We start from the raw sequence: 27,059 nt of genomic DNA, 5'->3' as shown, positions 1-27,059 counted from the left end.
GCAGATCTACCTAATACACAGTCACAAACCCAAACAGGCAGCCAAAATGAGGAGACAATGAAACAACCACCAAATAAAAGAACAAGAGAATTCTCCAGAAGCAGAGATAAATGAAGTGGAGATAAGAAATTTATCTGATACAAAGTTCAGAATAATGATGTTCAAGATGCTCAACAGCATGAGAAAAGATGTAGTAACTATGAAAACAGAAATAAACAATGACATAGCATAAATAAAGAACACATTGGAAGGAATACAAAACAGATAAGGGGAAGCTGAGGATCGAATCAGTGAATTAGAAGACTGTCTTAAAAAAAAATCACTCAGTCGGAGAACCAAAAAGAAAAAAACAATTAAAAAACAGGAGGACAGCTTAAGGGAGCAGTGAGACAATGTGAAACATAATAATATTCGAATAGCATGTGTGCCAGAAGAGTCAGAAAGAGAGAAAGAGATAGAGAACGTGTTTGAAGAAATAATGGCAGAAAACTTCCCTAACCTGGTAAAGGAAAAAGTCACACAAGTCCAGGAGGCACAGAGAACCCCAAAGCAAGAAGAACCCAAACAGGCCCACACCCAGACACATCACAATTAAAATTCCAAAAATTAAAAACAAAGAGAGAATCTTAAAGGCAGCAAGAGAAAAGCAAACTGTTACCTACAAAGGAGCTTCAATAAGGCTGACACCTGATTTCTCATCAGAAACTCTACAGGCCAGAAGGGAATGGCAAGAAATACTCAAGGTAATAGAAAACAAGGATCTCAAACCAAGATTACTATATCCAGCAAAGCTATCATTAAAAATAAGAAGATCAAATAAAGAGCTTCCCAGACCAAAAAAAAAAGGCTAAAGCAGTATATCACCAAGCCAGCATTACAAGAAATGCTAAAGGGACTGCTGTAATGAGAAGAAGAAATAGAGAAACCTAGGCATACAGAATTAAAATGGCAACAAATAAGTACCTATCAATAATAACCTTAAATGTAAATAGATTAAATGTTCCAATCAAAAGGCATAGGGTAGCTGAATGGATATAAAAACATGACCCAATTATATGCTGTCTACAAGAAACCTACCTCAAAACAAAAGACATACACAGGATGGGAGTGAAGGGATGGAAAAATTTTTTCCATGCAAATGGAAAAGAAAAAATAATTGGAGTAGCAATACTCACATCAGACAAAATAGACTTCAAACTGAAGGCAATCACAAGAGACAACAAAGGTCACTACATAATACTAAAAGGATCAATTTAACAAGAGGACATAACCCTGGTAAACATATATTCACGCAATATAGGGGCACCTAAATATACAAGAAAAACCTTTAGAGGACCTTAACGGAGAGATCGACAACAATACAGTCATAGTAAGGGACTTTAACACCCCCCTGACTTCACTGGGTAGATCTTCCAGACAAAAACTTAACAAGGGAACAGTGACTCTAAAGGACACACTGGATCAGATGGATTTAATTGACATTTATAGAACAGTTCACCCCAAAGCTGCAGAATATACATTGTTCTCAAGTGCACAAGGATAATTCACAAAGATAGACCACATGTTAGGACACAAAACAAGTCTCTACAAGTTCAAGAAGATTGAAATCACCTAGCCAGTTTGGCTCAGTGGATAGAGTATTGGACTGTGGACTGAAGGGTCCTGGGTTCAATTCTGATCCAGGGCACATGCCCAGGTTGCAGGCTTAAACCCCAGTAGGGGTGTGCAGGAGGCAGCTGATCAATGATCTCTCTCATCATTGATGTTTCTATCTTTCTCTCCCTCTCCATTTCTCTCTGAAATCAATAAAAATATTTTTTTAAAAAAGAAGATTGAAATCATATCAAGCATCTTCTCAGATCACAGTGGACTGAAATTAGAAATTAACTACAGTACTAATACCCCAAAACATTCAAACACATGGAGACTAAATACCATGTTATTAAACAATGAATGGGTTAGCAATAAGAACAAGAAAGAAATAAAAAAATTCCTGGAAACAAATGAAAATGAACACACAACAACCCAAAAATCTCTGGGACACAGCAAAAGCAGTCCCAAGAGGGAAGTTTATAGCACTACCAGCCTACCTCAAAAAAATAAGAAAAATAACAATAAACTAACCCTACAACTTGAAGAACTAGAAAGAGAATAACAAGGAAAGCCCAGAGTAAGTAGAAGGAAGGAAATAATCAAGATTAGAGCTGAAATAAATGACATAGAGACTAAAAAAAAAAAAAAACAATACAAAAAAATCAATGAAACCAAGAGCTGGTTCTTTGAAAAAATAAACAAAATTGATGAACCGTTAGCCAGACTCACCAAGAAACAAAGATAGAGGGCCCAAATAAATAAAATCAGAAACGAAAGTGGAGAAGTAACCATTTGACACCACAGAAATACAAAGGATTGTAAGGAAATATTATGAACTACTATATGCCAACAAGCTGGACAATGTGGATAAAATGGACAAATTCCTAGAAAACTACAATCTCCCAAAACTGAATCAGAAAACCTGAACAGGCCAATAACAACAGATGAAATAGAAGAGGTAATAAAAAAACTCCCAGCAAACAAAAGCCTGGGTTTGTACCGTTTGGGGAGTTTTACCAAACATTCAAAGAAGAACTAACACCTATCCTCCTCAAACTATTCCAAAAAATCCAAGAGGAAGGAACATTTCGAAGCACTTTATATGAGGCCAGAATTACCCTAATTCCACAACCAGATAAACACTACAAAGAAAGAGAATTACAAGCCAATATCCCTGATGAACATAGATACTGAAATCCTCAACAAAATATTAGCAAATCAGATCCAGCAATATATTAAAAAGATCATACGCCATCCATGATCAAGTGGGATTTATTCCAGGGGTGCAAGGTTGGTACAATATTTGCAAATCAATAAACATGATATATCACATAAACAAATGGAAAGAAAAAAAGCAATGACCATATCAATAGATGCAGAAAAAAGCATTTGACAAAATCCAACACTCATTTTTGATAAAAACTCTCAGTAAAGTAGGAATAGAGGGAGCATATCTCAACATGATAAAGGCCATATATGATATACCTACAGTGAACATCATAGTCAATGGGCAAAAACTAAAAAACCATTTCCCTTAAGAACAGGAACAAGACAGGGATGTCCGCTTTCACCACTCTTATTCAACACAGTACTGGAAGTCCTAGCCACAGCGATCAGACAAAAGAAGAAATAAAAGGCATCCAACTTGGGAAGGAAGAAGTAAAACACTCATTATTCACAGATGACATGATATTGTACACAGAAACCCTAAAGCCTCCACCAAAAAGCTACCAGATTTAATAAATGAATTTGGCAATGTAGCAGGATACAAAATCAACATCCAAAAATTGATGACTTTTTTATACCCCAATAATGACTTCTCAGAAAGAGAAACTAAACAAGCAATCCCTTTTACCATTGCAACAAAAAATTTAAAATACTTAGGAATAAACTTAACCAAGGAGGCAAAAGACCTGTATTTGGAAAACTACAGGACATTGGAAAAAAGAGACAGAAGATATAAACAAGTGGAAGAATATACTTTGTTCATGGATTAGTAGAATCAACATCATTAAAATGTCCATTCTACCCAAGGCAATCTACGCAATGCAATCCCTATTAAAATACCAACAGCATATCTCACAGAACCAGAACAAATATTCCAAAAATTTATATGGAACCAAAAAAGACCTCAAATAGCCACAGCAATCTTGAGAAAGAAGAACAAAGTTGGAGGAATCACAATACCAGATTTCAAGTTATACTACAAAGCCACTGTAATCAAAACAGCCTGGTACTGGCACAAGAACAGGCATATAAATCAATGGAACAGAACTAATTGACTCAAGCCATTATGCTCAATTAATTTTTGACAAAGGAGGCAAGAACATACAATGGAGTCAAGACAGTCTCTTCAATACACAGTTTTGGGAAAATTGGACAGATACATGTAAAAAAGTGAAACTAGACCACCAACTTAGACCGTACACAAGAATAAATTCAAAATGGTTATAAAAGACTTAAATATATGTCATGAAACCATAAAAATCCTAGAAGAAACCATAGGCAGCAAAATCTTAGATATCTCTCGTAGCAATATATTTACGGATACAACTCCTAGGGCAAAGAAAACTAAGGAGAAAATAAACAAATGGGATACATCAAAATAAAAAGCTTCTGTACAGCAAAAGAAACCATCAAGAAAACGAAAGGGGAGCCCACTGTATGGGAGAACATATTTGACAATGATACATCTGATAAAGAGTTAATATCCAAAATATATAAGGAACTCTTACAACTTAACAGAAGGAAGACAAACAATCCAATTAAAAAATGGGCAAAGGATCTAAATAGATACACTTCTCCAAAGAGAACATACAATGACCAAGAGACATATAAAAAATGCTCAAAGTCATTGATCATCAGAGAGATGCAAATTAAAACCATGAGGTATCACCTCACACCTATCAGAATGGCTACCATCAACAAATCAACAAATGACAAATGCTGGCGAGGATGTGGAAAAAAGGGAACCCTTGTACACTGCTGGTGGGAATGCAGACTAGTGTAGCCATTATGGAAAACAGTATGAAGTTTCCTCAAAAAATTAAATATGGAACTGCCATTTGACCCAGTGATCCCATTTCTAGCAATATATCCTAAGAAACCCGAAATACCAATCAGAAAGAATGTATGCACCCCTATGTTCATAGCAGCACAATTTACAATAGCTAAGATCTGGAAATAGCCCAAGTCCCCATCAGTAGATTAGTGGATAAAAAAGCCATGGTACATTTATACCATGGAATACTATGCAGCAGTAAAAAAGAAGAATCTTTTACCCTTTGAGACAGCATGGAGGGACTTGAAGAGTATAATGCTAAGTAAAATAAGTCAGTCAAAGAAAGACAAATATCACATGATTTCACTCATATGTGGAATATAAGTAAAAAAATAAACTAATGAACGGAGTGGTTCCAGAGACATGTAAGCATGGAACAGAGTGTGGAATCTCGGATGGAAGGCAGGGGAGGGTGTGTGGGTGGGAGGTAATCAACCAAGGACCTTATATGCGTATATGCATGGCCCATGGACACAGACAATGCAGAGGTGAGGGTCTGGGGCAGGGGGCTGGGACAGGCTGAAGGGCATCAATGGGGGCGGGGAAGAGGACATATGTAATACTTTCAACAATAAAGAATTATTTAAAAATATATAAGTAAATAAAAACACTATAAAAGGCAATTTACTCTGTACCTTTGGATGGCGACAAGCATGGATCTGAGTGCTGCGGTCTGTGGTAAGATGATGAAGAATGTCAGGCATGTTTCGAAACATGTCTAATTTATCCACATGAACCTGAGGAAAATTAGATAAGAAATAATTACATTATTTGGACTGTAATTCCTACAAATAAATTATTCAAGAGTAATTATGCAGGGATAAATCATCCAGTTAGGGAACTCTTCTTTCTTGAAACCTAGTTTTTGGCATTTCAGTGCACATTAGTATTCTGTCAGGATGTCAAAAGGCAAAGGACAAAGGTCATATTCCACCAGTCAGTGTTACCACCTATTGTTGGTGGTAAGAAAAAATTCTGGAGATTCAATTGGTGGATTTCAGTCCTTTGGTCCACTGAGTCATTCAATTAATATCTATTGTACACCTACTATAATATCAAGCTTTATTCTAAATACTAAAAGCCCGATGCATGAAATTCATGCAAGAGTAGGCCTTACTTCCCCCCACTGCCAGCACCGGCATCCCTCTGGCACCCAGGACCCGGCTTCCCTTGCAGCCCCAGCTTCGTCTGGAAGGTAGTCCGGAAGGACGTCTGGTCTAATTAGCATATTACGCTTTTATTATTATAGACTAGAGGCCCGGGGCATGAAATTCGTGCATGGGGGGTCCCTCAGCCCGGCCTGCACCCTCTCCAACCTGGGACCCCTCGGGAGATGTCCGACTGCCAGTTTAGGCTAACTGCCTCTGCCTGCCAGCCTGATTACTCCTACCTTGCCCCCCTGCCAGCCTGATTGCCCCTAACTTGCACCCCTGCTGGCCTGATCACCCCTAACTGCCTCTGCCTCGGCCCCCGTCCTAAGCCACAGTCTGACCTCCCTCTGCAGGAGGTGACCTGGCGGATGCCACTTCGGGCCTGAGCCTGGGCCCTTTGCAGCCACCCATGTATGCCTGAGCCCTGGCCCTTCGCAGCCGCACCTCAGCCCTCGCAGCTGCTGCAGCTTTGTCCGGAAGGACGTCCGGAAGGTTGTCCGGAAGACATCCGCCCTAATTAGCATGTTACCCTTTTGTTAGTATAGATTGGGTATACAGCAGTGAATGCAGCAAATAAAAGCAATAAAAAATCTGCCCTAGCCAGTTTTGCTCTGTGGATAGAGCATTGGCCCTTGGACTAAAGGGTCAGGTTTGATTCTGGTCAAGGGCACGTACGTTGGTTGCAGGCCCAATCTCCGGCCCAGTTGGGGCACGTGTGGGAGGCAACCAATTGATGTGTCTCAATCAATGTTTCTCTCTTTGTCTCTCACCCTCCCTTCCACTCTTTCACTCTCTCTAAATATCAATGGGGGAAAATGTATCCTCGGGTGAGGATTAACAAAACAAAAAAAAGAATCACTCATGAACATAGGCACACAACATACATGGCAGGGGGAAGAGAGCGGGACTAGGAAGCAGAGACACATCCTCCCTTACCACACACCTCTTTACTGGACGAAAACGGGGAGGGCAGAAGCAGAGAAAACAAAAAAACCTTGGTCCCCTTTAGAATTTTAAGGCTAATACATTTTAAAGTACTAAAGCCGATGTATCAGTTTTACCTAAAGCTTCTAGCTAGTTCTTAACATCATCAATAGGTTCTTGGAACTGAGCAAAATGACATATAACAAAACCAATTTTTTACCACAGATTAGCTGATATAAACAAAAGTTAAGTTCCTAAGGCATCTCATTGACATAATGAAACATTGAAAGAAACATTATTCAAGAACCTACTTACCTAAGTTGATATAAAGATTATGAAATGGCACCAAAAAAAGTATTCTCAGTTTGAACAAAACAGAATAACGCCAAATGCTGTGGCAATTAATACCAAGACAGGTATAAAAAGAATCCAAGCATAAACACTTATCCTGTGGCCTATTCCGCTCCCTATCTATCTATTAAGGACTAAGAAGTAACAATGAATTTGCTTTTCTGGCCTCTCCAAAAAGGAGATTTTAAAAAAGGGGGGTTAGGGGGATGATATAGAAACTTTCATCCTCACATAATAAAGAAGCCTGAAAAAATTGCCATAGATCATCGCTGAGGTTCCTTAGTGGAAAGCCTCACTGGTCTCCCTTTTTAAAATCCTGATCTGAAATTGTTTCTATTCCCCCAAAAGAGATTAAGAGAGGACTCCCTGCAGGTTGACTGAGGTTCAGTGAAGGGGTGCTCTCCCCCATCCCCAACCCCTTCTCAGCCCATGGTTTCTTCCTGCAAGGCATGCAGAGCAGGAGCTGCCAGCCTGCCCCATTTCACACACCGCTAAAATTTACAAAACAAATTTGGGGCTGGTAAATAGTTATTACCGGTATATTCTGCCAAGAAAGGACATGAGGGGGAAAATAGTGGATAATACATGTGTGTGTACACACAACCTATTATCACTGTGATTCTGATTTAAAAGGCCATTTTAAGGAGGGGGGGGGCGGGTCAAGAAGAGATTAACCAAAGAAGATACATGCATATAAGCACAGCCCATGGACACAGACAACAGTGCAGTGAAGGCCTGGAGTGGGGCAGAAGCCGGAGGGAGAGGGGCCAAGGGAGGAAACTGGGGGACAGCTGTAATACTCTCACCTGTAACAATAAATTTAAAAAAAACTGCATTTCTCACTTGAGGATTACAACAAGAATTATTTTTGTCTGCAGTATCTTAATTCCATTCAGACACACATTTCTAACAGTTTTTTTAAATTATCGATCATGTCTGTTATAAGATTGAAGTATATTACAACATCTGAATGGTGCTGCTACCCTTCATGGATGCAAAATATTTACTTGACTAGAGGCCCAGTACACGAAATTCGTGCATGGGGGGGGGGTGTCCCTCAGCCCAGCCTGCACCCTCTCCAATCTTCTCCCCTGCCAGCCTGTTTACCCCTAACTGCCCTCCCCTGCAGGCCTGGTCACCCCTAACTGCCCTCCCCTGCAGGCCTGGTCACCCCCAACTGTTCTCCACTGCAGGCCTGGGTCCCCCCCCAACTTCCCTCCTCAGCCGGCCTGGTCACCCCTAACTGCCCTCCCCTGCAGCTTGATCGCCCCCAACTGCCCTTCCTTGCAGGCCTGGTCCCTCTCAACTGTCCTCCCCTGCTGGCCATCTTGTGGTGGCCATCTTGTGTCCACATGGGGGCTGGATCTTTGACCACATGGGGACAGCCAACTTTGTGTGTTGGAGTGATGGTCAATCTGCATATTACTCTTTTATTAGATAGGATGGCCTCACTGAAAGGCTCAGCTTGTTGTAAAAAAAACAAATAAAAGAAAATAGTTATGAAGGGGAAAAAAAGGCAATTTTAAGACCAAAAATCTCAGAATGAATGCAAATCCTTCCTAAAATGGAGAACTGGCAACTTTACACCAATATATTTGGACAGAAGGATTTAAGGAAGGAACAAATTAAGGAAAGAAGAACTTAGGAAGTCAAAGACTTAGGAAGGCAGGAAGGGATGGAAGAATTTTAAAATTTCAAATGCAAAAAAAACTGGATCTTTTTATTTTAGTAAATTACATTGTATATAATCCTTAAGTTCTTTGCACAAGTTAGCTGGGGGGGGGTCTAAGCAAGGTAGAACTTAAATGCCCAAGTAATCCGGCACTTCGTTTATTCAGCACTGTTACCAAAAATCCATCTTGTCTTAGGGGACAAGAGCAGAAGCCACAGGCTCCATGTGGCACAGCAGGAAGGGGCTCCCTGCTCAGCAGCACTCACAACACACACACTGGGTTCTAGGCCCAGAGTCCTGAAAGCCCAGCACTGGACCATCTGGAAGGGAAAGGAAAACTCCCTCCCAGCCTGATCAGATACAGATCCATAGAGACTCAGTGTTCTACTACAGGTTGTTTTAGACATTTTTTTACCATGACCCACAGTAAGAAATATGTTTTCCACAGTAACCCAGTACACATATACGTGTACTATGTCCAATTCCCTCCATAAATGTTCATAAAATAGTAATTACTCAGGCTGCAAGCAATATACCCAAATATACTCTAGTTCAAATTTATTCACAATGCTGGTCATAATCACTAAATTTATTTCATGGGCCATGGACTTTGAAAAAAATACTTTTTCTATGGGACATTTCAGCAAAGGGTGCTTCCCAGCTATTCGGGTCACTGCCAAGTCCTCCCATGTGGACATGAACAAACAAAGATGAAGTTACTTCAGAGGGGCTGCCAACCTGGGCCACACACACATTTTGACAGGCTGTTTCCATCTTTGTTTTCAGTTTTGGTGGGTTGGGCAGGGGAGGAAAGGTGTAGTGGGGAGGATGAAAAGGAGCAGCAGAAAAGAGAGAGCTGCCACCATACCTGGAGTCCAAATTCTTCACTGAGGTTGGTGAACAGATACTCATACCCGTACGCTGCTTTGCAGTTCAGCCACACGACATGGTATGGACTCCGAGTGATCCAGCTCCGAACCAGCTCCAAAATTCCACTCAGACACTCTCCCTGGCAGGATGTTTTATTAAAAGGCATTTAACAATTTTAAGAATATCACTTACCCAGTGAAATAAGCCATTCAGAGAAAAACAAGTACCACATGATTTCACTTCTATGTGGAATCTAATGAAAAAAATAAACTAACGAAGTGGAGACAAACTCATGGTTACAGAGAACAGACAGACAGCTGTCAGAGGAGCAGGGGTTGGGAGCTGGGCGAGAAGAGTGAAGAGATTAAGCAAAGAAAAAAAAAGACTCATGAACACAGACAAAAGTATGGTTATTGAATGGGGGGAGGTACAAGAGGGTAAAGAGGGGTTACATGGTGATGGAAGGAGACTTGACTTGGGGTGGTAAACACACAATACAATATACAGATAATGTATTGTAGAACTGTATACCCAAATCATGTACAATTTTATTAACCAATGTTAGCCCAATAAATTCAACAAATAAATAAATAAATCTGAGATTATTAAAGTATTAAAAAAAGAATATCACACTTATACTTTCTTTCCATTCCCAGCATTCCACAAATATTAATGCCAGTGGGGACAATTAGGACCTGATTTGTTATCCCACAAACTTTCTGCTAGAAATATGCCATGCCCAGGTTCTCACCCCACTTCTCCAGAGAGACTTACTCGACTAGGAATTTGATAAAATTTGGGATCGCAGAAAGTAGTATCTAAGTACACACTTTGGATGTCTTTCACCCTGGGGGGGGAAAAAAAACTGATGTTAAGCTAATGTGAAATAAGCATCTAGAAAGTTTAAACCCTCAATTATTTTATAGGATGTTCCATTCAATTTGGAGTATTTTGTTAAAACAACTTTGCTGAGAAGTGATTTCCATACAATAAAATATACAGATTTTGCACATATGGGTGATATGATTCAGTGAACCTAGACAAATTCACTTATCTACTACGCCAATCAACACACAGAATGTTGTTGAAGAAAAATGTTTCAAGAATAAAAATTAGCTTTACTATTACAATCAAGTTTGATTTCTAAGAGAAGCAAAGGCTTGTATTTGGGGAAAACGGGGCAATAAAACTTTTTCAATGGGGCAGCCTTCCACAAAGCCCAGTACCTGCCCCCACAATGCAGAAGCTCCATTCTGGCAGCTTCTCCTTTGGCCAATCTGAAGTCTCCTGTGTACAAGACAGTTCCATTATCACCCTGAAATAAAAACCTGTAAAGGAAATATATATTAGTGACTTCTCAGTCTCATACAAAACCCTAATAAAGCAAATACTAATTCCACAGCAAATGTTTCCTGCCAAACACAGCCACTATGACCTAGTATTAATGGAATTTTAATAAGCTCTAAACCACACCAGGCACTCAGCTGCCACATGTTCCATGGGGTAGAAAAAAATGGCACATGAAAAGTCCATTGAGTTTGCAATAGATGTCCCCAGAAATATGTCAGCACTCTCAACTATATTATATGTAGTTGAGATCATTCCTTTTCATGGAGAGAAAAATCCATGTGATAGGAAAATGTAAAACCAATAATGGAGAAATAGCTAGTGAAGACTTCCATGATAAAGAAACACACGTTTCAAACTTGATATTCACCTCAGTCCCCCAAGTTCAATTTGGAAACAAAGATTAAAGAAAGTGCCATAAAAATAATCAAATCTCCCTATACATATTAGTTGCTAGACCTTAAAAACGTATTTCTACAAATATTAGACAATTCTACATATAATAAAATGACTAAATAGATGAGTTCCCTTACATAACTGATCCTGGGCAATGACCAGCTGGTAAGAGAGTCACAACAATCTCTTCCTTCTAAAAAGAAAAATAAAGAAAAAATAATAAGTTATCATTAGGACCCAGCTAAATAAATCCCTCCTTAGTAGAACATATTCAAGTACTTCTCAAGAATGTGCCTTTTCTCCTCATTTCCTCTCTCTCTCCAAACTCTGAAAACAAGTGGAATCCTTGCCACAAAATAGTTAAACGTTGAGTTACAATATGATGCAGCAAATGAACACTCGTGTACATACACAAGAGAAATGAACACTTAGGTCCACACAGAAACCTGGACATGAATGTTCAAAGCAGCATTATTCATACTAGCCAAAGAGAAGAAACAGTCCACAGGTCTAGCAGATGATGAATGAATAAACAAAATGTGGTCTATCCATACAATGAGATAGTATCTGGCCATAAAAAGAAATGAAATACTGATATATACTACAACATGAATAAAACTTGAAAGCATTAGGTAAAGTGAAAGAAGTCACATTTGTCTAATGCAATTTATATGAAATTTCCAGAATAGGCAATCTATAGAGACTTCAAGTAAAATAGTGGTTGCCAGGGGCAGAGGGGAGGAAGGATTAGGGAGTAACTGCTAATGGGTACAGGGTTTCTTTTTGAGCGATGAAAATATTCTAAATTGATTATGGTGATGGATATATGTCTGTAAATATACTAAAAACCATTGAAATGTACACCTTAAGTGGGGTGAATTGTAAGGTATGTGAATTATATGTCATAAAGCTGTTATTTATAAATAAATAAATAAATAAATAAATAAATAAATAAATAAATAAATAAAGCAAGCTTGGTGTAGCCTGGTCCCAAGTCACCATACTGCACACCATCCTGTTGGGGCTGAGCCTGATGGGCAATACTGCCTCTCAGTCCTCAGGGCAGAGTAGGGACGGAGTAGGGGACGGAGTGGGCAGAGCTCTGGACACACCAGCTTCTCCCATAAGTCTAACTTCATTCATTCCGAAGGCCCCTTTAAAACAGGGTCTCCTACTGGTTAGAGCTGCAAACACAACACACACAAGCCACAGAGCACGAAAAGAAACATAAAGGGCCCGAGTGGGACAGAAGAGTCTGCTCAACGAGAGCTATCTGCTGCCTAGGGCCCAATTTTAAGAAAGCCTTTCACCAACATATGTCACAAGGTAGCAAGGCAATGAGATTAAGTCTCCAAAACATGTCAGCTAACTGATTTCAGGCTGGCACCGAGAAAGGTTCAGGCCATCCTTTTAACCCACCCTAATCTGGCCGTGCAGTCCTCCCTCAACAATGATTTGATGAAGAGTACTTCAAATGCCTGATCCTCTCCAAAGAGGAAATGTGAAAAGTCAGGGCCTGTCTGATCACAGTCTCACAACAAAGGACACCCCTCAGAGTTCACCATGGCAACAAAGCAGGTTATAATCAGACTGTGGAACAAATATTCACTAGATTTGCCAAAAATTAGGAAAATACCTCCTAGCTCTAGGTATAATTTGAGATAAAAACAGCAAATAAGCCCAGGCAGTGTGGCTCAGTGATTGAACGACAACCTATGAACCACGAGGTCATGGTTCAATTCCCGATCAGGGCACATGCCCGGGTTGCAGGCTCGATCCCCAGTGTGGGGTGTGCAGGAGGCAGCTAATCAATGACTCTCTCTCATCATGGATGTTTCTATCTCTCTCTCCCGCTCCCTTCCTCTCTAAAGTCAATAAAAATATATTTTTAAAAGAAACAGCAAATAAAAGGTAGGTCCACAGTCCTATTTATTATTAAAATAATACACTCACAAGACAAAAGCACCTGCTTCTAAATTTAAGGACAAAAAATAAATAGATCCACCTGGACCAAGTTTTTTTCTTGAATAGAAAAATGATTCAGGGGTCGGGGGAAGAAAAGAGAAAAAGATGAAAAAGAAAATGCAATGATTCAGGGGAAAAATCATACATAAATTTGCTGCAAAAATATTAAGCACCATTTTATATCCTGAACATTTATAATAAGCATATTAAATGTGACAACGACATCTCATAGTAATATCAACAACTGGCATTCCCATCATTAACATGTAATATTAGAAAGGACCCGTTCTGACAGAAGTTATATCCAGCCCTTGGGAAGTAAAAAATAAGTATGTTATATATGGTGTATTTTCCCACAACTCACTCAATTACTATAATTTTTATTTATGGTTAAATGAACATTCAAAATCAAGACGAAAGGTAAATAATCATTTTAGCACTAAGTATTAATTTTCAAAAACATGACATTTAATATTTAGTTACCTCGCCTGATGCTTCATCGACTAAGGATATCTGGGTAGGAGTTTCAATTTCAATTGATATCTATTAAAATAAAATAAGAGGTCATGTATACATCATATTATATATTTCCACAGTTTTTCATTGCTTTATAGGCCTTTGCCATCTCAAACATAGAAAGAGGACTAAGAGAAGAAGTTATAGGCTCTCTATAACATTCACTAAAATAAATATTTTAAACAGCCTGAAAATATGATAAAGCTAAAATAATACCTTTCTTGAGCTTAATGTGGTAACATATATTAAGTGCCTTATAAACTCATATCTCCTTTGACAGCAATTGTATTTCCACGAATTCAATCTTCTTCCCTTCACCTCCCCATCTCTTGAACCTGAATTTTTGTAAAACACACAGTTATGTGTTCTATGTGTTTAGGTTTTGTGCCACAGAACAGTGTGAATCCATTCCTGATATGTTGGCCTAATTCACATATCTGAGCTGCTACAGAGTGCTCCAAGGTATACTTGCACATTTTACCAAAACAATAGCTGACACAGAGAGGCATTCAATAAGTAGATGATGAATGAATGAACATAATTATTCACCTTTTTATGTTTACACTAGAGGCCCAGAGCACAAAATTCATGCACGGGGGTGGGGGGTCCCCTCAGCCCAGCCCACACCCTCTCCAATCTGGGACCCTTCGAGGGATGTCCGACTGCCGGTTTAGGCCCGATCCCTAAACCAGCAGTCAGACATCCCTCTCACAATCCTGGACCACTAGCAACTAACTGCTCACCTGCCTGACTGCCTGGTTGCCCCTTACTGCCCCCCCCCCCCCGCCAGCCTGGTTGCCCCTAACTGCCCCCCTGCTGGCCTGGTCGCCTCCAACTGCCCCCCCCTGCTGGCCTGGTTGCCCCTCACTGCACCCCCTGCCAACCTGGTCACCCTAACTTCCCCCCCTGCCAGCCTGGTCGCCCCCAACTTCCCCCCACCTGGTCACCCCTAACTGCCACTCCCCCCCGCCAGTCTGGTCGCCCCTTACTGCCCTCCCTGCCAGCCTGGTCACCCCAACTGCCCCTCCACTAACCCCCCCACACACACACCAGCCTGGTTGCCCCCAACTGCCCCCCCCACTGGCCTGGTCGTCCCTCACTGCCCCCCCCCCCCCCCCCCGCCGGCCCAGTCATCCCACACAGCCTGCTGTTCGGTCATCTGGTCGTTTAGGTCGTCACGGCCCCTGGCTTTTTATATATTAGGATATGCAATGGCCTTACCCTCCCATGTACTATTATTATCTAATAGAGGCCCAGTGCATGAAATTCATGCACTTGTAGGGTACCTAGTGGCTGCCAGCTGCCGGCCGGGTTTTCCCTCCCTTCCCCCAGCCGCCTGCCAGCGCTGGGGCCTCCCTCCTTTCCCCCTGCTGGCCCACCCTCTGGTCAAACTCCTGGAAGAACTCTGGCAGAACGGGCAATTTGCATACTACACTTTTATTATATAGGATTTTGGCAGCAGGGTTGAGTGGCTTATCTTTTTATTATCTCCTACAACAATTCATCTAGTACAGGGATTATTTGTTCTCTAATATTTGGCAAATGCACCTATAAAATTATCTGGGCCTGGGGCTTTATTTAAGAAATCTTTAAAAATTGTTTTAATTTCTTAGATGGTTACTGATTTATTCAAGTTTTCCATTTTTCTTGCCTCGATTTTGTATTTTCCTACTTTTCCAGATATCTATCCACTTTGTCTAAATTATCAAATACCTTATAGCAACTATCAAAAAATGAATTGCTGTTATTAATTTCCTTTTATCATTCTGTATTTTTATATGCATCTTTTTTGTTGTTGCAAATCCTCTCCCAAGGATATTTTTCCCATTGTTTTTCAGAGAGAGTGTGGAGGGGGAAATTGAAAGCTGTCAGAAGTCCAACAACAAACAGATTACAAACTTGTTCAGACTTATCTGCCAGTTCCCATAATTACTTAGGGTTTAACCCACATAATGAGCCCTAATTCTATTCACTTACTGTGGTTCTTTTTCTCTAATCAAGTATGGAGGATCAGTTATTACTTTATCTGGTTTGATGTTACCTTGTCAATTGCATGTATCTTCATATCTTCTTGATCCATTGTTCCTTTTAATAGTATATAACATCCTCTTTGAAACTTAGAAATTTTTTTTTTTTGCTTTCAATTCTACTTGGTATGATATAAAAATTGCCACTCTAGCATTTTTAGAGTCTAATTGTTTACTACAAGTTTTCCCTTTTTATTCCCAGTTTAACCTGCATTTATCCTTTTTGTTTTAACTATATCTCTTGTAGACTAAGGCTAGTGGCTCTTTCTTAATTTTTAACCTCAACTGAGAATTTGTCTTTTGATCAATAACTAAGTTAAATCCATTGATATTTATAGTAATTACTGTTATAACAAAACTTTTCCTGGCATCTTCACATTTTCTAAGTAGCATACTTCTGTTTTTCTCCCCATTACTGTATCTCCCTTCCATTAATTAGATCCATTTTATTCTGCCAGATTCAAAATTACTCATTCTATTTTTATTCTGGTTCTTAACCATTTCTTATTATAACCCATAAGTTTTATTTATTTTTCCTAAACTATCCCATGGTCTAAATAAATGATTTATTAATTATGTTAATGACCATTTTACACTTTAGAGTACTAAAATGCAACATAGCCAGAGATTCAAAGAGATAAAACTAAGAACCAAGATTAAACTATTGAGGGACAAGAAAAGCAAACTCAAATATAAAATGTTGCCCTCTTTTAAACTTAATTATAAAGGCTAAATATCAATATTATAATGAACGTAGTGTGCAAGGAATTGGGCTTTGAATAATTCCAATGTTTTGTTCAATCTACCTCAAAAAGTATTTCCCAGTAAAAAAAAGTGGCATCATTCAAAAAATAAAACTTACAATTCTTTTCTCCCAAAACCTGTATTTCGGGCTAGTTAACAACAACTCTTTAGTAACAGGAGAACAGTATAAGTAAACCTTCAAGCTGAAAGAGAAAGGAAAAAAAAAAGCTACTTCAGTAGGATCCAAAATGAGACATTTTGGTGACTAGAAAATACATTTCATCATATATCAGTTCATCTCGAATAATACAAAATGTGAGCTGGCACACGAAGTGTTAGTGTAGTTCCCAACGTGCCAACACCCCAGTAACTATCTCAGTCCCATCGAGAGTGTAAAGGGATGGGGAAGAAGCAGAAAGAAAAAAACAGTGTCCTCTGATCTCCTTAAAAGGTTGGCCCTCACCAATGTTATGTTAAAGATGCATTATTGTACATGATCGGGTGTGTCTAGAAAGATACCACCAAATGGGAAATGGAAAGGGGGTGTGGTGGGAGGGACAGAAGACTTCTGAATTTTGCTTCATATACGTCTATTCTGTTTTGTTTGAGGGTTTTTTTGTTTGTTTGGTTTTTAAGTGAGCAGAGGTCAATTTCATGATAAATTTTAAAAATTCAACAATATAACTTAAAGGTTAGGAAAATAATCTGTGGCAGACTGTATTTTCTAAAGATGCCCACACTAATATATAGCCCCATCCATACAGTCTTCTTACAAAATGGACATGAAAGCCTAACCCGTTTGGCTCAGTGGATAGAGGGTCGGCCTGTGGACTGAAAGGTCCCAGGTTCGATTCCAGTCAAGGGCATGTACCTTGGTTGTGGGCACATTCCCAGTAGGGGGTGTGCAGGAGGCAGCTGATAGATGTTTCGCTCTCATCGATGTTTCTAACTCTCTATCCCTCTCCCTTCCTCTCTGTAAAAAATCAATAATATATATATTTTTAAATGGACATGAAATTTCCTCCAATGACAGGAGGTCTTTATATTAATCTCTCCCTGAACCTGGGTAGGACTTTGTAACTGTCTTAAGCAACAGAACATGATGGAAGTAATATTGCAGGACTTTTGAGGATAGATCTTTGGGCGATATAGCTGCCTGTTACTCTCTCCTGGGACATACACTTTTTTTTTTTTTAGTTTCCATTTAAGAAGCACTGGCCAAAATGGCTCAGTTGGTGGGAGTGTCACCCTGTACACGGAAAGGTGGCAGGTTCGATTCCCAGTCAGGGCACATACACAGGCTGAAGGTTCAAGCCCCCATTGGGGTGCATAGGAGAGGCAACCAATAGAGGTTTCTCTCACACATCAATGTTTGTCTCTCTCTTTCCCTTCCTTCCCCTCTCTCTAAAAATCAATAAACATGTCCTTGAGTGAGCATTAAAAAAAAAAAAAAAGAGCCTGGCCGGTTTGGCTCAGTGGATAGAGCGTCAGCCTGAGGACTCAAGGGTCCCGGGTTTTAACTATATCTGATTCCAGTCAAGGGCATATACCTTGGTTGCGGGCACATACCCAGTAGGGAGTATGCAGGAGGCAGCTGATCGATATTTCTCTCTCATCGTTGTTTCTAACTCTCTATCTGTCTCCCTTCCTCTCTGTAAAAAATCAATAAAATATATTTTTTTTAAAAAAGGAGGAGGAGAAAGAGGAAGAAGAGAAAGAAGAGGAAGGAGGAAGAGGGGAAGGAGGAGGAGGAGGGCAAGGAGGAGGAAAGGAAGGAGGAGGGGAAGGGAAGGGGAAGAGAGAAGAGGAGAAAAGGGAGGGGGAGGAGACGGAGGGGGAGGAGGAGAAAAAGAAAGGGGGAGGAGGAGAAGGAGGAGCTGGAGGAGGAAGAGGAGGAGGAGGAGGAGGAGGAAGAGGAGGAGTCTTCGTTGTCGTACAGCTATCATGAAACACCATGTTGAAGAGATTTTTTTTGGACATAGGAATGCCCAAGAAGCCCCAGGCATTTGAGTCTTCTCAGCCCAGGTGTCACATATGGAAAGAATAAGCCTTCAGGTCAGCCCCTAGATGATGCCCCAGTCAGGCAGAAAACCAGCCATCCTCACTGTGCACCATGAATTCCTAACCCACAGAAACTGAGAGAATGCATTATTAGTTGTTTTAAGTAACTATGTTTTAGGGTAATTTGTTATGCAGCAATAGTTAACTAATACACAGGTTCTAAAATCAGACAGACCTGGTTGAAATCCTGGTCCTGCCACCTACTGGCTGTGTGACCTTGGGCAACTAATTTAACCTCTCTGGTTCCTCAATTTCCTCATCTGTAAAATAGAAATAATATCTATAGTAATAATAACAATAAAAATATCTAAATAGTAGGAGTATCTATTCAAAAGGTTATCAAAAGGCTCTAATGAGGATGTCTGCCCCAAAAAGACAGGGATTTTCAAATGGTTGCTCACTATTGTGTCCTCAACATCCAGCACAGTGCCCGACTCATCACCGGCACTCAAAGAAACTGATGAACTAATAAACATGCAGTGCCTTGAATATATATAAATATTCAATAAATATAACATTCATTATCAAGAACACAGACTATCAATATCCCTTAGCAGATAGCACTTAGCCTGACATCCACTGGTTGGTTCAAAAGTCAAAAAGTCAACGGGGCCCTTCCCAAATAGGCATCTTGGGAATCTGGAATTTAGATTTAGATAATGGCTGATGAAAAGAATACAATAGTTCAGCTTTAAGAAAAAAATCCAACAATATTATATGATTCTTTATAGTGGGACAACCACTTACACATACACTCTCTTATAAAAATGAAAATGAACAGATTGCTGCTGTACCCAAAAGCAAGAGAAACTATGCAGGGAGTGGCAAGAAATATTCAAAGTGATGAATAGCAAGAACCTACAACCAAGATTACTCTACCCAGCAAAGCTATCATTCAGAATTGAAGGTCAGATAAAGAGCTTCACAGATAAGAAAAAGCTAAAGGAGTTCATCACCACCAAACCAGGATTATATGAAATGCTGAAGGGTATTCTTTAAGAAGAGGAAGAAGAAGAAAAAGGTAAAGATAAAGATTATGAACAACAAAGTGACAACAAATAGGTATCTATCAACAAGTGAATCTAAAAATCAAGTGAATAAAAAAATCTGATGAACAGAATGGACTGATGAATATAATAGAATCAGGGGCATAGAAAGGGAGTGGACTGACAATTCTTGGGGGGAAGAAGGTGTGGGTGGTGCGGGAAGAGACTGGACAAAAATTGTACACCGATGGACGAGGACAGTGGACGGGTAAGAGCAGGGGGTAGGGTGTGAACCTGGTGGGGGGGAACAATGGGGGGAAAAAAGAGGAACAACTATAATAATCTGAACAATAAAGATTTATTTTTTAAAAAAACAACAAAACTGAGGTGACCTTAGGGAGAAGGCACTGACTAGGAGGAGGTACGGGGATACTGGTTCTGCTCTATTTCTTGATTTGGGTGGAAGCTTCACTTGTAAAAGTTCTTCAGATTGTACCCTTTTAATGTATGTACTCTTCAGTAGAGATTTTATGGCTCAATTAAAATGGTTAAAGATATATACATACACAAATAAGTAGCAAAAAAATTTACCTGCACTCCAACCTTCTTTTCAGGGCAGGGGCTCTTAATCCTTTCATATGATCTAAAAACAAAAAAAATCATAAACACATTACATTTTCAAAGGCTTACTTAGCCCAAGGAAACTCAGTTGTCTGCTCTTTTTTACTTCCTTTTAAGAGAAAACACATGACAGGTTCACTTTTATCAGAGAATTGATTCATATAGGCTATTGACTCTTTCTTCTGCAGGTGAAGAATCGATCTGAAAATAAGACAGGAACCACTAAAAGTTGACCATCTCTTCCTCTGAGCCATCAGAAGCCATTTAAAAGAAGAATGGTTCCCTGAATCTTAGGGCAGAGTATAAATCACTCCGAACAGCCACAGAAAAAGAGTGATCAGGGTCTCATTCAGAACTGCTTCCAGCAACTTCTTTTACCCCCTTCTTTCATTTCAATCCAATCACCCTTCAGTCCTTGCTCTCTGTGACCCATTCAATTTATCACTTAAGTTAGTCCATCTTGAAATTCAAGCTTGCTTCCACGGAATTCTCTAGGAAATCCTTCAGGCTTAGCCCAGAATAAGAAGAGTTTGTGTTATCCTCGAGCCTACTGTGACTGCTGGGTTGAAAAGTGGGATATTTCTATCTACACAGGCTTGTTCCACAGTCTTCCAAATTAACAAGACACAGAAAGATGACATTTAAACACAGGTAATATTTACACGAAATAGCACATTAAATATAGCAGTGATGGGCAACCTTTTGAGCTTGGTGTGTCAAACTTCGCCAAAAAACTGAGCATAACTTGGGTAGTGTGTCACTTTGAGGAAAAAACATTATTTCGTGATATTTATAGTTTAAATAACATAAATGTATAATTGTTATATATAATTGTATTTAATAAACCAAAAACTAAATATTTAGTGCTGACACGCGTGTCATAGGTTCGCCATCACTGAAATATAGAGTGCATTCTAATACACTCTGACCTTGAGCATGCAAAGGGCCTCGATAACAATGACCAAATACTTCTAAATTGTTTAGTTAGATCAAACAAATTCTAATTATCCTAATTACCACCTATACACGTGACTTGGTTTATATGTGGCGATCCTTGACTCCAGTGAACACAAGGCAGTCACCACACCTCACGTGGCAGGCCTTCGCTAGACAGATGCCTCCAAAGGACAATCCACCTGCAGGTGAATCTTCTCAGATCACTTGGAAGGTGAATCTTCTCAGATCACTCCTGGCACAGGTGTTTAGGGCCAAAAGGTGCACCGGAGGGCAGGAATCTCAGTAATTGGGGTTTCCAGAGAGTTTATGTCATGGCAAAAAGGAGGCAGATTCAGAACTCTGCTCCTGCTCTGGAACTAAGTCAGTAGGCAGCACTCTAGAGCTGTTTAAGCAAGACCCCCACCCACTCTCCAGGTCCCTTCCTGACTAGTGGCCAGCAGAGCCAGAGTGAATTTGCTTTGTGCTGTTAGAAGTGCACCCAGAGACTCCATTCTGGGGCCTTTTCTTTCTTCCTTGACCAGAATAAATCATCATAAGTTGTCCCCTGAAGGGGTCCTCCCCAGCACTGGGTGACTATCTCAGGCCATGGGTCCCCTCTCTTCCTCCAGGCCTCACTGATGGTTCGTAAAGTCTACCCCACTCCAAGCACAGCACTGGGTTCCAGATGTTCCATAAACTAGCATCAAGCGGATCCATGGCCTACCCCAAATTGTATCAAAATGTGATATTAACATGTTTATGTGCAACTTTTCTAGCAAAGTAGTTCATAGATTTTACCAGATATTATGTATTCGTCTGCCAAATTAACAGACACAGAAAGATGACATTTAAACACAGGTAACATTTGCACCAAAGGGTGGTTGTTTAGACCCCAGGCTGTGGTATTCTGTTATGACAGCCCTGGCTTTGTGCTGTTAGAAGTGCACCCTGACTCCTTTCTGGGGCCTTTTCTTTCTTCCTTGACCAGAATAAATCATAAGTTGTCCCCAGAGGGGTTCTCCCCAACAGTGGGTGACTAGCCCTGGCTGTCATAACAGAATACAATAGACTGGGGGTTTAAACAACAGAAATTTATTTGTCTGAGTTCTAGAGGCTGAAGTCCAAGGTTGGATTCTAATAAGACCTCTCTTCCTGGCTTGCAGACCTTCTTGTTGTCTGCTCACAGGACTTTTCCTAGGGGTAGGGGAGTGTGGGAGTGTGGGAGTGTGGGAGTGTGTGTGTGTGTGTGTGTGTGTGTGTGTGTGTGTAGAGGGATTTCTTCCTCTTCAAATTAGGACCCCACCCTTAGGACCCCATTTAACCTTATTACTTCCTAAATGCCCTATCTCCAAATACAATCACATTGGGGTTAAAGGCTTCAACATATGAATTGGGGGAGGGGGATCCACAGAACATCCAAAAACGTCTCTGTCCCAAAACGGTTATAAACCACCAGGAGTCAACATAGGAAAACACCAAAAGCAGAAGTTGAGTGCTTGCCCTTGATGAGTTTACACCCCTGGTTGAGTAAACAGACCCACTCATAATTCGAGAACAGGGAACATTATAAATTTCTCGAGAAGCAATTTCTGGCTTCAACATACAAACTAAGATGATTTCACAAATTCTTTTAGATGAATTCTTTCTCCAAACTCATTGCTCCTAAACCCGAAGGCAACCCCCTTTGCCATACTTTAATCACAGCTAACACATTCAAAAACTGCAGTGAGACTTAACACAAAAGGTAAAAAACAGGGGCATCTGCATCCAGCAGCAGATTCTCAATGAAAAAAAAAAAAAGACCCCCAAAAAGTTATTCTCAAGAATAAGGAGAAAGACCCTTAAAGAGGCTCGCAGGGCTATTTAGCAAATGGAAGAGGAGCTTCAGATTTTCCTCATTAAAGATAGATAATTGGTGGCTTTGAGCAAGAAAGAAGTGTTTCCCCAAAGCAGTTAATGTCAACAATTTACACCAGATTAAAGTGATTGATTCCACACATAAGACAAGTTGGTCTTCACACCAATCATTGAGGAAGGACAATGCTCAATATCTGTAATTTACCTTAAAATTACACCGTATGATATGCATGTGTATCTGTTTGTTATGCTCTAATTCAATCTTCAAGAGTGGATGGGATATCCTTCTCAAGCTACTCTGGAAGCCCACCCTCCTACCAGCAGCTACTAGAGTGCTGTAGCTTATCTTCACCTCTCATCGGCGCCAAAGGCTGTGCTAGTTAGCATAATGAATGTTAAAAACTGTTTTCCTTGGTGAAGTTAGTGACTCGTTAATCAGCATAACAGATACTAAAGACGGACAATGGCTGTGAAATTAGCGGTATGCCATCTCTGGAGATTGGCTAAATGTTTTAGGGACACTCTGCCCTGCCTGGAGCACCTAGTCTGGAGGCCATATCTTTAGGGGTGGAAGCTTCAGGCTTCATCCCTAACCGCATCCAGCTGTGAAATCTTAGCATTCTGGTTGCCTGACCGGGCCATCTACAAGGTAAATGAAAATGAACCTTTTCTATTGGATGTGAACAAATTATCTAAGACAGGGGGTGGGTTTTTTTTTTTGGGGGGGGGGGGGGGGGAAGGGACGGGGGGAATGGCTTGCAGTTGGCGAGTTTGCTGACGGATGCTTGATTTCAGAGAGAGTGTGCCTACCTGTTAATGTTTGGGGAGTGTGGCAGAATTCCATCACATTCTCCTTCATAACACAGTAGCGAGGATGTGTGAGAAGTAAGTAATCCTCGCCTACCTCTGCCTATTGGCCGCTAGGAGCGCCTCCAGAACGTAATAGTTGTGCCTGATCAAACTGCCTGGGTTCGGTGCGCAGCTGGCACTGGTACAGATGAGGAAATAAGCCTCAGAGACTGGAGAGCCAGACTGGGACAAGGTGCAGTTGCTAGTCTCCCTCCTGGCCCGCCAGAGCCCGCAGTCCCTCGCTCCAGGCCCCGGACCCCCGACCTCCCTCCTCTCCAGCCCCCGGAGGGGAGGGGCCCGAACCCGCGCAGCCCGGGTCCCCAGGGAGTGGGCGGCACGCCGCGCTCACTCACCCTTGTGGCAGTGCGACAGGAAGTAGGCGCGGGCCCTCAGATTCTCCCTGTCGAAGCGATCTATGGAGATGTTTGGGTACTCGGCCATCTGTCCCTGGAAGGAACTCATAGCGCCAGCCAACCCCGGAGCATTAGCTCCGCCAGGAAGCCCGCCGCGGAGGTCGAGGAATGCCGGGCCGCGCCGCCACTTCCGGGAAGCTGCTTCCGCCTCACCATTGGCCAGCTGGGCTCAGCCTCGCCCAATCATAGGAGCCCTGCGAAGGGGGGGCGGTGCCTAGGAGCGTTTCCGCGGGTCCGGAACCTGAGGATTTAAATGTCAGCAGTGCGTTGCGCTCCTGCGAGGCCGCTGCAGAGCCTAGGGCTGGGGCGGCTGGGTTAGACCGAGGGTGTAGCTAGGCGTGTGGCTTCTGCCGGAAACCATTGACACAGCACGATGTAGTTTTGGTGAAGCGTTGTCGGTGCCTATGCAGGGAGACTAGCGCGAAGAGAAAGAGCACTGTAGCAGGCGGCTCCACCCAATGATGCAAAGGGTGGATGCATGGGGTGGTGTGGGGGGGCGGGGGGGGGGGGCGGGGGGGATGCAGAGCTTCTCTTGAAATCAGACTGTGTTCCTCTTCCTGCTTACCCACTGACAGCCTGAAACCGAGCTCAGTTTCCCTTCTTCTCTTCCCAGCATCAATGAAATAACCATGAGGATGGTATGAGAAAAAAACTGTATCTGACTCATGGTAGATTCAATAACTATTAATTCCCGCTTCCATTTATAACTCCAAACTGAGTAAATAAATACACGATCTCTGAGGATCACAACTCAGATGCATGTTCCTAGGGCAGATAGTAAAGATCCCAAGGATAGATTAGCTGCCAACCTCCCTCCCCTCTCCACCGCCCTTCTTATTTTTTGAAAGTTGTATTGTTGCAGAAGACCAGAGAAAAACCAAGCAACACTTTTAGAGAAAAGGAGTTACACTGTTTATTTACGCTGGCGGAGTCAGTGGAATAACTTCCCAAATCTGAGTAAAGTAACCTGCAGAGGGCTTCTCTTTTATATCTTTCTGGTGTCTTTGTCCCTCAAATATAGTTTATGCTTCCGGTCCTTTTCGCGGGGTTTGCAAGAAGACCACAGGTGTTGGGGGTCTCCAGGCCATATCTAATGGTCTGGCCTGGTGCCAGCACTAATAACACCCCCTCCCCGGGGCTGTGCACTGTTCACACTTTATGGCCTCTGTGAAATGTGAGCATTTAGATAACAGGTTCTGCAAGACCAGTTTCTGGGAAAGAGGCAGTGACTTACTTATAGGTTATCAAGAATGTACACTGGGCTTGCTGGCACAGATTCAGATTGCTAGCCCCCCAAATATCAGGGTTACATTGGAATTAGCCTTTTTAGCCTTCTCAGTATAAAAGAAAAAGAAATGGTAAGGTGAGGGGGGGTGGTTTGGAAATTTTTAAGCTTCAAAACCACTTTATAAAAAGATTTGTTAAAGTATTGATTCACCAAATTGTCACAACAGCATGTATGTGCCCTTCCCAGCATATCTCACACACCACAATACTAATAATCACAACTCAAACACTTTAGACGCTCTGTTCATAGCACAGTGACAAGCCTTGCAGTGATTATATAGGTAACTAAGATGTGCCTTCAAGTAGTTACCAATCTATTTAGAGACAACAAGTTTGCAGAACATGCTAAAGGAATGTTTCCACAGAGACAAAAAATGATATAGAAATAAATCCAGGAACAATTGAATTCTAACCAGGGGAATCAGGAATCAAAATGCCACCCTCAGAGACTATCAACATGTTCCTGAAGCCATGCTACCCAGAGCTCTATTTAAATACAGATTCTCATTAAATGGTGTTTTGTTTTGTTTTTAAGGAGGAGATGGTGAAGGCGGAGAGAAAGAAGAAGAAAAAGAATGGTGGTGGTGATAAAGAGGTATAGACACCATAATCACTAATTTGACTAAAGCACTCTGCTAGTATACTATCACCAACACCTTTGATTCAGTATAAGATGGTTTGTCTTAAATAAAAGAGGGCTATCCCTTTGGCTAGGTTGTCTACACCTAAATACAAATTCTGCAGTGAGCCTGGTAGCTGGAGACTCTAGTGTGTCTACCTCTGACAGAATTTGGAGCTCCTGGCAAGGCAGGTGAAGAAAATGCTCATATTCTTATTTGTCCACTTGATACTGAACTCAGGTTTGGCTGCCCACCACTTCAAAAGCCAATACTTGAGAGACGGGTGCTGGTGCAAGGTAAGACAGTTTATTCCAGTGCCATCAGCCTGAGAAGATAGTGGACTCCTGTCCTAAAGACCATCTTAACATCAGTGCAGGCAGCTGTTTTTGTAAGAGAGAGGGAAAGCAGGACAAAGAAATCAGGGGGTGGGGAGGAGTTCTCTGTGAGTGAATCAGCACAGTCCATTCTGATGATTATCTCAACTGGACAAAAGGAAGAAAGAAAGGGAGGGAGGGAGGAAGGGAGGGAGGGAGGGAGGGAGGGAGGGAGGGAGGGAGGGAGGGAGGGAGGGAGGGAAGGAGGAAGGCGAGCTACCCCAAAGTCCTGGAAAATAGTAAGTGTCCAATAAATATTAACTATTATTATTTATTGGGCATCCACTAAGTGCCAGGCACTGTACTTGAACCTGGAAGTACATACAACAATCACCCGTGGCATCCCAAGAGCTCACAGTCTGGCAGGAAAAGAACCTCATGGGAAAAAGTTTTGCAGTACTTGAATGGAAGTGCGCTCAAGGTGTGGTATGGAGACCA

At 41.3% G+C, this 27,059-nt stretch overlaps 1 protein-coding gene across 7 annotated transcripts in view; it reads right to left on the bottom strand.

Moving 5' to 3' along the window:
- DCLRE1C (DNA cross-link repair 1C) overlaps positions 1–24,449 on the bottom strand; it is a 64,634-nt gene extending 40,185 nt beyond the window's left edge. For 6 of the 7 annotated variants that reach the window (XR_013813575.1, XR_013813576.1, XM_079772094.1 and 3 more), the window contains exons 1-9: positions 24,281–24,449; positions 20,256–20,307; positions 16,736–16,820; positions 13,814–13,873; positions 11,503–11,558; positions 10,849–10,950; positions 10,397–10,469; positions 9,621–9,761; positions 5,290–5,391 (exon numbers count right to left, since the gene is read on the bottom strand). Coding sequence is in view for 5 of the 7 variants with exons in the window: in XM_079772094.1 (XP_079628220.1) it covers positions 5,290–5,391; positions 9,621–9,761; positions 10,397–10,469; positions 10,849–10,950; positions 11,503–11,558; positions 13,814–13,873; positions 16,736–16,820; positions 20,256–20,307; positions 24,281–24,389 (780 nt within the window). In the remaining 2 variants the exon portion in view is untranslated. The remainder of the gene's footprint in view (positions 1–5,289; positions 5,392–9,620; positions 9,762–10,396; positions 10,470–10,848; positions 10,951–11,502; positions 11,559–13,813; positions 13,874–16,735; positions 16,821–20,255; positions 20,308–24,280) is intronic. The other variant, XM_079772095.1, reaches the window with a different exon arrangement.
- Positions 24,450–27,059: the final 2,610 nt, after the last annotated feature.

The sequence above is a fragment of the Cnephaeus nilssonii genome (assembly GCF_951640355.1).
Source record: "Cnephaeus nilssonii genome assembly, chromosome: 1".
Taxonomy (NCBI): Eukaryota; Metazoa; Chordata; class Mammalia; order Chiroptera; family Vespertilionidae; genus Cnephaeus; species Cnephaeus nilssonii.
Note: the sequence above shows the minus strand (reverse complement) of the source record. Positions and strands in the feature narration are given on the sequence as shown.